Source organism: Paramormyrops kingsleyae, chromosome 5 (assembly GCF_048594095.1).
Source record: "Paramormyrops kingsleyae isolate MSU_618 chromosome 5, PKINGS_0.4, whole genome shotgun sequence".
In the NCBI taxonomy this organism is placed as follows: domain Eukaryota; kingdom Metazoa; phylum Chordata; class Actinopteri; order Osteoglossiformes; family Mormyridae; genus Paramormyrops; species Paramormyrops kingsleyae.
In genome coordinates this window covers 9,875,195-9,889,816 of record NC_132801.1, presented here as the reverse complement: position 1 = coordinate 9,889,816, position 14,622 = coordinate 9,875,195, and the positions used below count along the sequence as shown (strand labels likewise).

Genomic DNA, 14,622 nt, shown 5'->3' with positions numbered 1-14,622 from the left:
TAGTTCTACATCTTCCGTACCCTGTAAGCTGCGGGTTAAAAATCAGGACTGCTGAAACATAGATGTTCTGTGTCCCGGCGCCTGGATCACGAAGCTAGATTTTTGGGTTAGCAGGGAGTCTGGGCTAAACAAAAGTGAACGATGATAATCTATATAAACCCTTGTAATTTAAATCCAACAATTTATCTATAGCTAACCAACAAATCTCACTTTGTGATACAGCCGCTTGGACAATGGATGGGAGATGGTTGGGGTAGATGGTCCAGTCGTTTTAAGTTGATTTTTTGTCTTGCTGTCACAAACCATATAAATCTAGATAATTACTAGCATTAGTATTAGTGTATATTAATTTAATTTACAGGCACGAGCTAGTGATTAAGAGAGAATGAACGCGCGAGAGAGGGGTACGTGTGACGTCGCGGTAGGTAATGGCAGGGGGACCGAAAACCTTATCAGCAGCTGCCATTAATTAAAAGTAAATATTCCCCAGCCTTTGATCCATATAATCAAACATTTTTTATAAAAAGGAACTGTAATTGAATTACAGGGAAATTTAACTCTTACCGATAGTCATTTAGTGTCAATTAAATAAATAATAATGATCCCTTTAAGATTTCGGATATGTTTGTTAGTCTATTCAAAGGGGAATGCATGTTCATAATTACTAGTGTAAATGATCAATTAAAGTGTGACGCATCGACACATTAGCGTTAACTAGCTGGCTGCGCAGGCTTTGTATCAGGTACCAACGTTCAATTTGAGTGACTGCTCCCATATCCACCTTTTGCAGCGTGTTAATTCCGTGCCGCAACCTTTCCTCATTTTGCCTGTCACATGCCACATTTACAGCACCCTCTTCTTCCTTAACACAAATACCGCAGTTTATACTAAGATCATGACAAGGGATCGGACATGGCTGCATGTGTGCATTTCGTGTAAAGGTATGTACCTGTGTTTGCAAATGGTTCTTCCACTATTTGTTCGGGAGCACATGACCTGATTATTATCTGTACAAGACAAATGTAATAACGAAAGTAACTTGCACATAGCAACACAGTATTTAAGGTGCACGCAGTGTCTTGTATCAGAATTTTTGTATGTATGTTTATATATTAAATATATATATATTATCTATACTAACCTTATATAAATAATTTCCTGTTGCCTGGAAATATTGTGTTGTCTGTTTTCAGTTATACTTTGCGTCTTGTAATATTGTGCGTTAAGGTTGCAGTTTAACATGCCCTCAGCTTGTGCTCCAGACGTCGTGTTTGAGCTGAGGAGTGGCAGGTCTTTATATGTGTGTCTGGCCGTAGCCCAGTGACCCTGCAGGAGTGTGTGATGTGCGTGCGGAGACTGTCCACCACTGCTTCTCCGCGAGCCCAGACAATGGGGCAGCCACGGTGTAAGCCCCCCACCCCCCCTGTCCCAACATATGCCCATTTTCCCCGTCGGGTGCCTCAGGTGAACCTGAAGACCAACTTGGAGGTGAAATTTTGGCTGGGATACTGCTCGGCACTTGGAGGGAGATCTTTCGCCTTCTTGGAGAGAGTTCTCATAAATGATTTGTTTGGGGCACCAAAGAGAATGGATTCCCAGAATAGGAGGAGGAAACAGGGCCTTCGAAAAACTAGGGGAGCGGGATTAACCAAAAAAGCCAGTTTGGCTATAGTAAGGGTGGGGAGGGGGGAGGGGGGAGGAACAGCCAAGAAAAACAAGACAGGAGTTGGGACACAAGGGCTGGGCATGTGGTCTGGTCTGGCGGGGGCCCAGGGGTGAAAAGAAGACACTTATATTTTTGGATACTGGCTTGAGGCAAAGAGGCTTGTCACATGACCTCTCCCAAACCGGCGGGGTCATGTTTACCCCTCATCTTGTTTTGACTCTTCTGTCTTATTACAGGTTCAGCTGCTTTTTAAATATTTTTGAAAAACGTGCAAATAGTAGTGTTTTATTTTTTAGGACGGTGATTCTGTGACTGAAATTTGCTGTTGAGTGTAGAGACAAAGTAAATACACTACACCCACCATTAATGGCACAATGCATAGGATCACAGCAGCTCCTGCTCAGGGCATTGCATTTCCAGGATGGGCTAGTAGGTGAGAAAATGGTAAAATCCAAACCAGGATTTTGTTTCAGCCAACCAGTTGTGTATATAAACAGACCACTCAACTGGCTGGTTGAAACAAAATCTTGGTCCGGATTTTTACTTTCTGGACCTGACAGTGTCAAACCTCTGGCACACATGTGACATCACAGACAGGAGGAGGAGCCTGCTAACAAAAACCAAACAAACAGCAACAGAATGACTGACATTAATCACCATATTAACTTTGGTCACTGGGGGGCAATTGAATGGCGCTCAGTGATCTGCTGTAATTAGGGATATGCTGCAAATACAGACCTTCTAAGCCACCTAACCTAGTCTACTCAGTCTCATTCTTCAATGCGCTAGAAAAAATAGCTAATTTTCTTTCTGGGCCAGGGAACATTGCCGAAGCAGCGAGACTGCGGAAGCTGGTTTGGACCCAGTACTCGCTTGTGAGCGTGACTTCTCCAGCCTGCTCACCCTAAACGTCCTGCAGACCCAACTCTGAGCGCACTGGACTCATACAGGCCTACAGGTTCACAGCACGAAGACGTTCAAGGGGGAAACAGGCTATTAAAACAATATAAGAGTAATTGCTGGTTTTATTTGAGCACACTTTTTATTTCTTAAAGGCGCCCTGCTTGGGAAACTTCTGTCATTACCCAGAGGGCAACCTGAATGACGTGTACATCCTTATGGTAGCGAGGTAGATCTCACACCTCAAGGGCTATGGATTTGATCCCTCCTTCCATCTCAGGGCATGTGGGGTTTGTGTTAAAACAATACAAAACCGAGTATTTTATCTTTTGCTAAATGTTTTTGTCTTTTTGCATTTTCTTAATGTGTTTTGTCATGAGGGGGACTCTAGTGGAGGCAGAGCACCCCCTGCAGGGCACTCTGAGAAGTACAGCTCCCATGTCCTGCTACCGTTGTGCCAAAACACCCGTTTAGAGTATTCTGTCAGGAAACACAGCATCAGATATCACAGCAAAGTACATATACACTGCCATAACTATTAATAAGGCAGCGTTACTAGAAACAGAATCTACTTCTGCTTCGTTGAGCTCTTCGGTATTTTTCTATGTTAGTTGCCCCTCTCCCAGGTTTTCCTGCTCTTGCCCGTCCATCTCCCGCCATTTCTACCCGCCTCTCCCACCTGCTACACAGTGGATTCCAGCTGTGTGCCCCAGCTGTGTCAGAGGAACCCGGGGCAGAGTCAGGTGACGGAGGCCCGCTTTAAGGATCTGTAAGAAAGGTGGGACTTGAGTCATGCCTGGAGCCCCCCCCCCGGCTCCCCCCACGCATCCGCGGGCCAGTTCATCTGTCGCACAATGCCGGCGGCTGGCAGGTCGTGTGCCCGCAGCAGGGGTGCAAAGCTGCCGTCCTACAAGGTCATGCTCCTGTGGGCTCCCAAATTAATTTCCATTAGCGCCGTGGCTATTGTCTAGCGGCGGACATTGAGCTGCCTGAAGGCGGCGATGTGAGTCATGAGACGTGCCACCATACACTGATATTTACGGTAAAACTCTGGGGTCAGTAGCATGGAGACTCAAATTTAAGAGACATGTTTAAGTACCAGTAAATTGCATAGACACTTAACGTATGCTGGCTTAGTGGGTTGCACTGTTGTCTTGCACTTCCAGGATTGTGGGTTCCATTCCCAGTGCCATGTGCATGGAGTTTGCATGATCACATGCAGTTTAGTGAGTGTGTGTGACTGGATCTAATGATGTCTTTGTCATGTCTGCTTTGACATTCTTATCCAAAATGGTTGCTCTAGGATCCGTCTGACCCCACTTTCTCAAAAAAAGGTACGTGACTTTGGATAAAAGCATCTGCCAAATCAATCAAATGTCTAGTTAACTTTGCTGCTTGAGTGCAGAACTGAGCCTTGGCACCAATGACGATAAGGACCAAGTTAAAATGAGAGGCTGGGGGCAGCGAACAGAATCCCCAGCCGATACTCCGTGGCGACAGGTGGTCGTGTAACTGAACGGGGACCTGGGACCTCTGAGGTCCAGGTGTAGGGGGGGAGGGACGCTGGCACCGCAGCGCTTCGTGGCCCCCGCTGCCCCCGCTGCCGCATGCATATACATACATCATCTTGGCGGCCGCGGTTAATATGCCGCCGCTTCAATGGAGGAGTGGAGCGATCGCCGGCCGCTATTTGGGTCAGCCTTAATAGGAGCATCTGCGAAGAGGCTGGCTGTTTATCTGGGCTCCCATTAATTACAGCGTATCTCACACGCATAAACTCTCTCCATTTAGAGCGGGAGACTGAACGGATCTAATGACACTATGAAGATGATCAGAGCCGCGCTAATCTCCAGGTCCCGTGTGCGCCGACACCTTTATTTCGCGCAAATGAATGCATTAGGAGATTTGCATGCCTTACTGCGAAGCCCATTACACTCCCAATTACTCTGACTGACCGGCATGATTGCAGCCCCACCTGCGCCTGCCTGGTCCGTATATAAACAAAACAGGAGCCGCCTCTATATCCGTCACACCACACAGCTTGAGAGGTAGACGTCGGCAGCACCGCGAGAGCCGCGGCCTACAGTGTAATCGTTGTGATTATCACATTGCCATCTCCGAAGCTGATTGCCCTGCTAACCTGTGCTGGATGTACCACTGGACCAGGTGCTGGTTCTGGGTGCTGCTGGAGCCGGGTTTGCCGTCTGTGCAGCTCGGCACGAAGCGACCTGTATGTCACCATGACGTTATAACTTTAGAATCTAACAGACCTTCTCTACAGGGCAGACTCGGGCCCAGCTAACAGGGAACGTTCCCAGAATTTCCGTCAACTTTATGTGAAGGGCTGATCAAAGCTGGCAGAGAACATTCTTACTGTAACGTTAATGGACCGTTATTTCCAGATTTTACATTCTGACAAAGGTTCTGTCAATTTCTGCACAATAACATTATTACCCGAACATCCTTTTAACACAATTAATGTTGAAAAACAGTGTTTTATAATAAAATATTATTGTATAAAATTGCTATATGCTATAAGTATACACAGCGAATGTGCCGTCCAGCCCTGGATCCCTGACCTTTGCTGTGTAATGTGACAGTGTTACCTGCTGCCTCACCACGCCTTTCATTCAAGGATGTACCAAAGGGTGCACATCCTCAAAGTAACAGTAAGGAAGTCAGTCAGTCCACGCGACGCAGCTGCAGGGATCATGCCCCTGCGTAATTCCAGGTGCACCATCAGTGATTGGGTTCCAGACCCAGATCTGCTTCAGGGTCTCCCCCAATGAGCACTGCAGCATGTTCAGGATTCACTCTGCTGAGGTCTGTCCGGGCAGCGTTAGGCCTCCCCGGCGGAGGTCTGTCCGGGCAGCGTTAGGCCTCCCTGGCGGAGGTCTGTCCGGGCAGCGTTAGACCTCCCCGGTGGAGGTCTGTCTGAGCAGCGTTAGGCCTCCCCGGCGGAGGTCTGTCTGAGCAGCGTTAGGCCTCCCCGGCGGAGGTCTGTCCGGGCAGCATTAGGCCTCCCCGGCGGAGGTCTGTCTGGGCAGCATTAGGCCTCCCAGCACGTCTTACTTTTGCCTTCTCCATACTGTGCAGGGCATAAAAATGACGACAGGAAAAACAGAAAGACTAACTCAATCATAATCATATTTGCATCTGCTGCTGTATTCGCTGTTTTGGTTTAACACACCATAACAGCTGTAATATATATTAATGTAATAAATGCATTATGAAGCTGCAATGAATGTTTTATAAATGGATTATAAAGGCATTATGAAAGTGTAGTTAATGTAAAATGTTACCATTTATTTTTTCAGAAATATGTTCGATGTTAAATGTCTTCTGAAATAAAAAAATTAAATATTTGCATGGAAATACAACACAGTGATTTATAGATTTTTATATTTCAGATGCCAGATACTCACAGTGAGTCCCAATACTAAGGAAAAGGTCAGTTACTGTTGCCAGGCAGATTTTACGGTCATGTCTTGGTTATACTCGTACTGGGATGGTTGGCCACCCTGAGTGCTTTATAGTCCTGTGATGTCACAGACAGCAGCGTTTGATTGGGCAAGAACTTTGTGTTTGATCAGCATGTGAGAAAAGCAACAGCAAGGTGTGTGGGGAGAGGGTTAGTCTCCAGGTAGCTCTGATAACCAATGGGAAACAGTAATACTGATCATGTGACCCACTGACTTTATACATCTTTGGAAGTGGGAGCAATTTTTAAACGCAATGTTTGCATATAGTTTTATAGGTGGGAACAAACAGTAAAAGGGTTAATGCCATTTAACAATAACTACATGCTTCGTTAGCTTATAAAAATACTCTATTCAATAAAAATACTAATTTGTTTAAAAGTTCAAAGGTGTTGCACGGCAGGAGTGTTTATGTAAATCCCTCGCTCCCTCAGCAGCTTGTATAAACAGCACACAGCCCATCAAGCATAAAGCCGTCAGCCAGTGCAAACATTTAATTACTCATAGTTCATCTGCGTCCCAGTGGACCTTGAGTACTGATGAGCCCAGGTCCGTCGCTCTCACATCTGTGCCTCTGCTAACATGATTTATCCAGGGAAGCTCTCAGGAGTAAGAGGGAACCTACGCAGGTGCCACACACACACACACACACACACGCACACACACACAGGAACAGATGCGTAAAAAGCAACAGCAAGCTCCCAGCTGTTTTGCCTGCAGACGGTACACGGAGACTGTGGTCAATTACACCAGTTTACACATTACATGTCAAGAGGCATAAACTTTGCAGCTAGGGGGGTTACTAATGGGGGAATTATTTAAATACCATGTGGGCCTGCAAGGTCTTTCCTGGGGATGTATGTGTATGATTGTATGCTAGATTGGCCTTTGGTTTTGTGGTTTTTGATACAACCTCAAAAACATTACTGGTTACTCTTTGCTTGGATGATTAACTGGATTTATTGACATTATGCAGTTTGTTGATTTATTGTGTTTCATCTGAAAATCATTTATTTTCAGCAATAAAAAAAATTGGAAAAATAAGCCTTGACTAGTTCTCTTCAAATGAATCATGAAACATATATACAGTATAAAAAATCCATGATGCTGTCAAAGACTTAATGTTATTTTAGTTATGTCCCAGTCTATAGACATACACACACTTAAGCAGATGTAGCATTTTTAGAAGTTTTCAAATGACTGTATAACAATTAATCCAGTATTTATCATAATGAGTTAGGATTCTGGAAGGTTGTGGGTTCAACTCCCGTAGCTGGCAGAGTAGTCATATCGCCACTGGGCCATTGATCAAGGCCTTAACCCCGGCTGCTCCAGAGACTGTAACTGACTCTCTTCTCTGACCTCATGCATTTCTCACTTACACATCACTTTAGACAAAAGTATCTGCTGAGTAAAAGTATCAAAAGTGTAAAATCCTCCAAGCACTCATCAGGGTCATGGGGGGGATGTGAGCCTATTTCAGGCAGTTAAGAGCACAAGGTTGAGGGACACAGGGGGCAGTGTGTAGCTCCGTGGGTTAGCCCTCTGTACTTGTAATCAGAAGGTCGTCGGATTGAATTCCTTTGTCAGCAGGATAGTTACATGTCTGTTGGGCCCTCGAGCAAGGCCCTTAACCCCCCCCCCCAAAGAAAAAAAATGCTCTGGGGCACTGGATAAATAGCTGACCCTGCAGAAAACTAAATTATTCCAATGAACACATGTAAATCTAAAATAAAGCACAGTTTCATTTGTTTTAAATCCTGGCCAGAACATCACTGATTACGTCCTGTGCGTGAACTTATATACACACAGTCATGCATTGTGGGTAATTTAGAGACACCAGATAGTTTAATTGCATGTCTTTGGGCAGCGAGAAGAAAGACACATGACACAAGCAGAACAGGCAGGAGCGGAGGTGGGATTCAAACCAGCAACCTGGAGATGTAAGCTACTGTCTCGCCTAGTATTTTCATTAACAACGTCCTTTTGGCCATAGAAATGTCAGTGACTGGATGTTTTCTTGTTCATCACACCGTTCTCTGTAAACTCTAGACACCGTAGTGTGTGAAAATCCCAGGATGGTGTCTGTTTCCAAGATGCTGCAACCCTCACGTCTGGCACCAACAATCACACCACGTTCAAAAGATCAAACATCGTAGTCAAATGATTTCCTGAAGCAATAAACTGGCCACTAATATAATGCAGAAATGTGTCCTGCTCTGTAAAATACACCACCAGAAAAACCAGCAGAAGTCTAACAGAACTTTATGGGGACTTCATGTAACCTTAAACATCTCTAGCTCTGGATAGAGACATAAAAACATTTAAGTGCCTCTACTTAATTCAAATAAAGGTGATTAAAGTACAGGCTAAATTTATCATGAGGAAATGAAGTTTAATTATGAAGCTGATTAAAACCCCACCAGATCAATTAACACTTCCTAATGAAAGGTATAAAAGCCCCTGTATAGATTTAATCCGCTCTTCACTGTGTCGTGCATTTTCTGTTCTCACAGTGCTGATACCTTACTTCTGCCGGTGAATTCATATGGACCTCATTTAAAGAACAGACCACACTGTTTTTTCTCTAGTTAGCTGCTTATGAAATGCTTTTGTCCAAAGTGAATTATGTAACTTAACAGTCGCCATATGTACGGTCTGTGTTTATGGCCCATTTTCATTGACCACTTAGACTGAGAGCGGATCATACAGAATAAAATAATGATACTCAATTCATCCATCAAGGGAGAGTGGGTAGTTTTCACATATTGCTCTCCATAAGACATACATGCTTGGGTGAGAGAGAAGCTTTAGGTCAGAGCACATAGCCAGCCAGAATCCAGCACCCTGGAACAGTGGGGGTTAGGGGCCCCGCCCAAGGGCCCAAAGGTGGCGCCACACTGCCGACCGCAGGACTTGAACTAATGACCTTCCGAGCAGCGGAGCAGAGCTCTAACCCACAGAGTCGCACACCTCCCTGCATAAGCATAAGTTCTTGACACGGTGCCAGTTCATTGTAACTCACTCACACAGACACGTGAATTTGCCTGAAGTACACGATTTGGAAGGAGACCAGAGTATCCAGGCGGCAACAATAATCACCAAAGGGGAGAGCATGAAGAGCATGAAGAGGAGCGCATGCAGCGCGGGGTCTAGGTTCAAAGACACACCCGAAAGATGTCAGGCATCAGCAGTGCCACCCGAAGTGTCACCCTCAAACAAACTCTCAGTCTCTCTTTAACATTCATTCAGTTCTGTCTTTTGTAAGAAAATTATCAAAATATCTGAGTGATTCTTGTTTTTTTTTTATTTAAAAAAAAAAAAAACAGTTTGTTATACTAAAAACCAGAAGTGAACAGTCAGGCTGCAAGAACTTTGATTGCATTTCTGACTGACATGCTGTGTTATTAATCACATCTAATTATGTATTTAACTTTAATGCATCCACCTGGGAATGTGATACTTTGCAGAGGAGTAATTTCATAAAATTCAGACCAGGTGCCCTTGAAATTAAATGACAAAGAGATAAAGAACTAGTAAGACCCAAAAGCAGCAAAAGTGCAAAAAAACACGACTTGATAGCTATATATTACATGATCAGATGTAATAGAGATGCAAGGAAGAGGTATATGTCTTCAACACTTAAGACATCAAGATTGGTTTAAGCAATCAAACTAAAGTATTCTTCTTAGTTGCTTAGTTACGAGTGTTATATGTGTTTTTCTAATGAAGGATTTTAAGTAGTCTTGGGCAATTAGGCTGAGGTCTTGGAGAACTGTCAAATCAATCCCTGGCTCTGGTTACTGGTTCATTATTGGTATTATGGGAACTAGAGGTGTCCTTCAAAACGCACCATTAAATTTGGTATTTCCTGGACAGGGAGAAGCTGCAGTTTGTAATTTCATTTTAGGAGGTGGCGAGCGAGGGCACTCCTGCTGGGAACCGCGACCGGGCAGCCCCCGGGACGCCCTGGGAAGCGGCGTGAATGAGGTGGCTTATCTCGGTGCAGGATGTGTGACCGAGCCGGGGACGGCGGTGCCCTCGTCAGCACCAGCAGCCCACGGTTCGCAGGTGTCCTGTGAAAGGCAGCAGGAGAAACTCGCACAGAGGTGATGCTGACAGCTGCCTTGGGCCAGGTGTGGGGACATATACCCTGACCCTGGGAAAGTGACACAGGCGCAGGTAGGGACCGGCTGAAGATGTCGAGGTTAAGGGCTAATTAGCACCACTCTCACGATGGGAAATCGCGTAACCAGCTGATGAACCATGGAGGTTACAGAAAAACACATGCGGCCATGTCAAATGTTTGCTATTGTAATTTAAATAGGACTTTATTGTAATTATTTTTGTATATTATCTGCTACCTGCTCAGAAGCATGATGACTTGTTAACTGGAGAGGTTCTTTGTTAAATGTAATATTTTTAAACTGAAGCCAAATTACCATTAAATTAAACGCATTATTTTAAATTTTAAGGCCTAAAGAAAAGCACTCAACAGCCACAAGGAAGAAGTCATACAGCGGCTTACAAATGGTGAGTGGATAAAACCAACAGGACAGTACAAAAGTCGCACGTTGTTTTATAACGACACTAATCAGCATGTTTCATTTTTTGTTCTATTTTCGCACGGGCTGCGTCCGATTGCGTACATCTTTGATCTGGGCACAATACACATTAGGGTGTTGTCGACAGTACCGTATCTGCGCTAAGGCTTGTCACCAGCCTTCTAAAATTCACCTGTCATAAACGTGCCCCTTTAATGCTGATTTTTCCCCAGGTGCGAGGTGTGTCCGGCTGTTGGTATGGGAATACTGGCACCCTCCCTTACGGAGACCTTCCAATTACTATCGATATCTAGTATAAAAGGATTCCAGGTAAAACAGCTTCTCGTACTACCGACAGCAAGGTCACCGCACGGAACCTTGGACCGCAAAAATATTTTTGTAATTAAATTATATTCTTTAAAATAAGAAATTCAAGCTATTAGTCTCGGAAGACTTACAGTCAGCTGTATAACGAATACTGTATACTAAAATAGGTGGCATAGTACTTACTGGGGTTAATATTTTTCTGATTTGCAAAATGATCTCAGTTCATTTTTATTTTTTAATAACGCTGAGCGCCGTTATCCATGGCTTTCCACAAAACGCAATCGAGAAGTTTATAAATAAAGCAAAAGACTTGGAAGCGTCCGGCAGCGAAGCAGACGAGCCCTTTCGAGGTATAGTTAAGGTTGTCAAAATTAGCCCCCATTTTCTTCGGCCGGCCAGCCTATTCAGGGCAACCAACATCAGACGTGGCCCGAAGCCGAGAAGTCCTTTACCGGCCTTTTTGGCTCTGGGGCGCCCCGGTCCCGTTCCTTCCGGAAAGGGGACTCTGCTTTCGGCACTGCCTAAGCGCCATGGGGACATCATCGACGTGGAGAGTAAGAGGAGACAAGGACTGGCGATGTGGCAAAGAGCGATGGAGAAAAGCAGCCAAGGCAAGGAAGGGCTGGCATTGCCCGTTAACCTGAAGGACATCTCCAAACAAAACTGCGCCGCTGTTCCTTTTCTCCAGGTAAGCTAGACACATTCAGTATTATTATGTTAATTATTATTAATCAACGCTATAAAGTGTACAAGATGGAAGATTACAAATATGGATTTGGTGTTGCTATTATTTATATTGTTGCCGTTGTTGCTTTGCGGCTGTTTTCGATTTAATTAACCAAAAAGGGTTTAATTAAGTTGGGATAATTAACGTGACATTTTTCTTCTGCACAGCGGGTGACAGAGGCAGGTTGTGAGACTGTGACAGTGCACAATAAATTGTGCTTTGGCCAGTGCAGCTCGTTGTATATTCCGCCTGGCGGGGAGTCCGCTGGAGCTGCGCCCGGCGGAAATCAGCGCGCCTCTCCATGCTCCCGGTGCTCCCCTTCGCGCTCCCGCTACGTGACGGTGCCGCTGCGTTGCCGAGGAACGACGCGGGAGCGCCAGAGGCGCGTGATGATCGTGGAGGAGTGCACGTGCGAAACAGGTCTGGAGGAAGGTCCCGCAGAGGGGATGGCGATCCCATACCTGAAACACTGACATTTCTGAATGAAAAGGGATTTCTCTTAATAATGGTGGCTTACAAAAAATTGGACCCACTCCCAGTGCAGACACCTGATAAACGTGCATTATCAGTAAGAAATGTAAACGCCAGAAGACATGGAAGCAAAACGCTGCCATTTTAAATGTTCGCAGACACGTGACCCAAAATATTTGGCTCATTAGATTCTTCGTTAAACTCTGATAACAAGTGGCCTGGCCCATACTGTAAATGTAGTGTCATCCAAATTGGATGGTATGTTGTACAATGTCCAATGTGGAGATAATTAAAACCTGTCTTTCCGTCATTAACAAAAAGGCACACCACAACCTGCAAGCACTGCCCAGAACAGCTGCAGTACTTTATCTCTTGCTCAATTTAATATTTTCCATCTTATATTGATGTACCGCTGTCATTGTTGTCAGACAATGTAAGTAATTGCGAATTATATATCTGATTCAAAACTGGCCTCTTCCTGTTGGCCCTTTTCTGACAAAGGCAGATGCTGCTGTGCATTTGAGCAATAAAATATCCTTTATCCAAGAGAATGCTTCTGTTCTCATTTCAACAAGACAGAAAACAGCCTGCAGAAGCCACGGTGGATAATGCAAAGTCATTGAGACCTATAGTATCCATATTACTGCAGGAAAGCCAGTTGGCAGGCCAGAACAAATACTGTTCTCTTACGAAAAAGATAAAGGTCAGCAGGGGAAAAAAACAACTATAACTGTCCAACTATATGAGTCATTTGGGAGCTGCCAAGATTCTGGCTTCTGCTACGCCACATAATCATCATTTTTTTGTCGGGATTCTCCTGGCTGTGGAAGTTGGAGGTGAGTATGTTTCCTAGATAAATTGCTGCCCTAATGCGGACGCAGATTACAGTTGCCATTAGCTAGCCGCTAATGCTACCAGCTTGGCAGCGCTTCCTGCGACGCCCACTCCATCTGGCTGCCAGTGCGGGCCGCAGTTTTCGAGCTAACTATGAAACGCATGAGTCATCGCAGGTAGAATGTAACCTCTCGCAAACGTGTGCAGATTAAGGTATGCGGCAATGTATAAACCTATACACCACCGTAACCCTTCATGCAGAGGCGCAAAAGACTCAATTACCGAAATATACACTTCGCATTTTACAGTTCATGTTGCATATGCGCAGGCCAAGCACCTGAATATAATTACTAGACCTCCTTCACTGCACCCAGCCGAAGCCTGGCATCTGTTGTGACATGACTGCAGTGCAGTCAAAGCTAAATATGAAGCTAATGCATCTAGCTACTGACAAATGAATGTGTTTAGCAGTTTCGCACTTGTCTAGTATTGTACACACCTAATAAGTGCCACCTGTTAGTCTGGCTATGTGCCAGGGGTAATTCGCATGCATTTTCCGCTATGCCACGTGCCTGAGCTATCAACAAAGGACACAGGTAGAATTTCCTGAACAGATTCCTGCTGGACAGTACATTGAACTACTGGCACTGTACAGCAAAAGCTGAATAAAATACGTTTTTTGGCACATTTTAATAAATCCCTCCCTTCCAGAAAAACCTCCAGGATAAACGGTCCAGGTGCTTTATTGAAAATATGTTTCCCCTTAGCGTTGAGTATTACTTGGGGGGGGGGGAAAAATCCACCACAGGAGCCCTCGCACACTGGAAAAAGCAGGGCATTTCCTACATACCATTAACCATGTCCTCTAACGGCTCTTCATACATCGTGATTACCATAAAACAAAGTAATAAACGCAATAACTACAGATGGCTGCAGAACACATTTCCCGTATATGTACTGGATAAGAGGTTATGGGTTTATGGAAAAAATTACAGATTATATATAACATGCACTAATATTTCATGAAAGTGTAATTTTATGTCGTAAGTGTAAAAGTTTTACACGGTTATCCAAATATTTCTACATCACACCTGTATATATACTTTGCTGGGATAATAAAAACCGAGTCTCGTTTCTTGAATTATGAAATGTTACTATAGATACAATCAAATATTTAAATTCTCCGGCGCATCGTTGCCCTTATCGTACACATCCGAGCTCGAGCTGTCTGCTGTTCACGACCCCACAACGCCTTTTCCGTCCGGCGGAACTGCTGCTTCACAAACCACCGCAGCACATTAGTGTTTTAGCTTTATGAACGTATGATTTATTAATTTCCTGGCAGTTAAAAATAGAGAATATTACTTGTCCCATATGTCGCTGTCCCTTAATGAGGAAAGGTCCTTAACATGGCTTGGCGCCTATTCAAAAGCATGGCGCCTAAATTCGTGTAGGACTCACAGTCCAACCATGTTTATGCATTAAAGCCAATGCTGGAAGTCAAATCGCAGATCTCAGATGAACGCAATTACGTTCTTTTTGTTTTAATTCCGGTCTGGAGAGAAACGTGCTTTTTGACTATACTCTTGCTGCTGTAATTAGCAGAAACATTTCCATCACATCTGCAGGCCGGATTCAAATACAATCAGGCACACCTGCCTCACAGAAAGCGAT

At 44.5% G+C, this 14,622-nt stretch overlaps 1 protein-coding gene and 1 long non-coding RNA gene across 2 annotated transcripts; both read left to right on the top strand.

The window, feature by feature from the left end:
* Positions 1–751: 751 nt before the first annotated feature.
* Positions 752–2,682, top strand: LOC111833590 (uncharacterized). The gene is made up of 2 exons (XR_002835794.2): positions 752–941; positions 2,486–2,682. It is a non-coding gene; the product is annotated as an uncharacterized lncRNA (long non-coding RNA).
* A 7,268-nt stretch (positions 2,683–9,950) lies between these two features.
* On the top strand, positions 9,951–12,665 carry dand5 (DAN domain family, member 5). Its single transcript, XM_023791986.2, has 4 exons — positions 9,951–10,227; positions 10,521–10,578; positions 10,823–11,604; positions 11,811–12,665. The coding sequence occupies exons 3-4, from the start codon at positions 11,128–11,130 to the stop codon at positions 12,114–12,116; spliced, it is 783 nt and encodes a 260-aa protein (XP_023647754.1). The 5' UTR covers positions 9,951–10,227; positions 10,521–10,578; positions 10,823–11,127; the 3' UTR covers positions 12,117–12,665.
* The last annotated feature ends 1,957 nt before the right edge of the window (positions 12,666–14,622 follow it).

What these genes read in the sequence shown, in the direction of transcription:
- dand5 (XM_023791986.2), top strand. Translation starts at nt 11,128, where the DNA reads ATGATCTCAGTTCATTTTTATTTTTTAATAACGCTGAGCGCCGTTATC. An exon ending in CCGCTGTTCCTTTTCTCCAG is followed by an intron (nt 11,605 to 11,810) that starts GTAAGCTAGACA and finishes TCTTCTGCACAG; the next exon opens with CGGGTGACAGAGGCAGGTTG.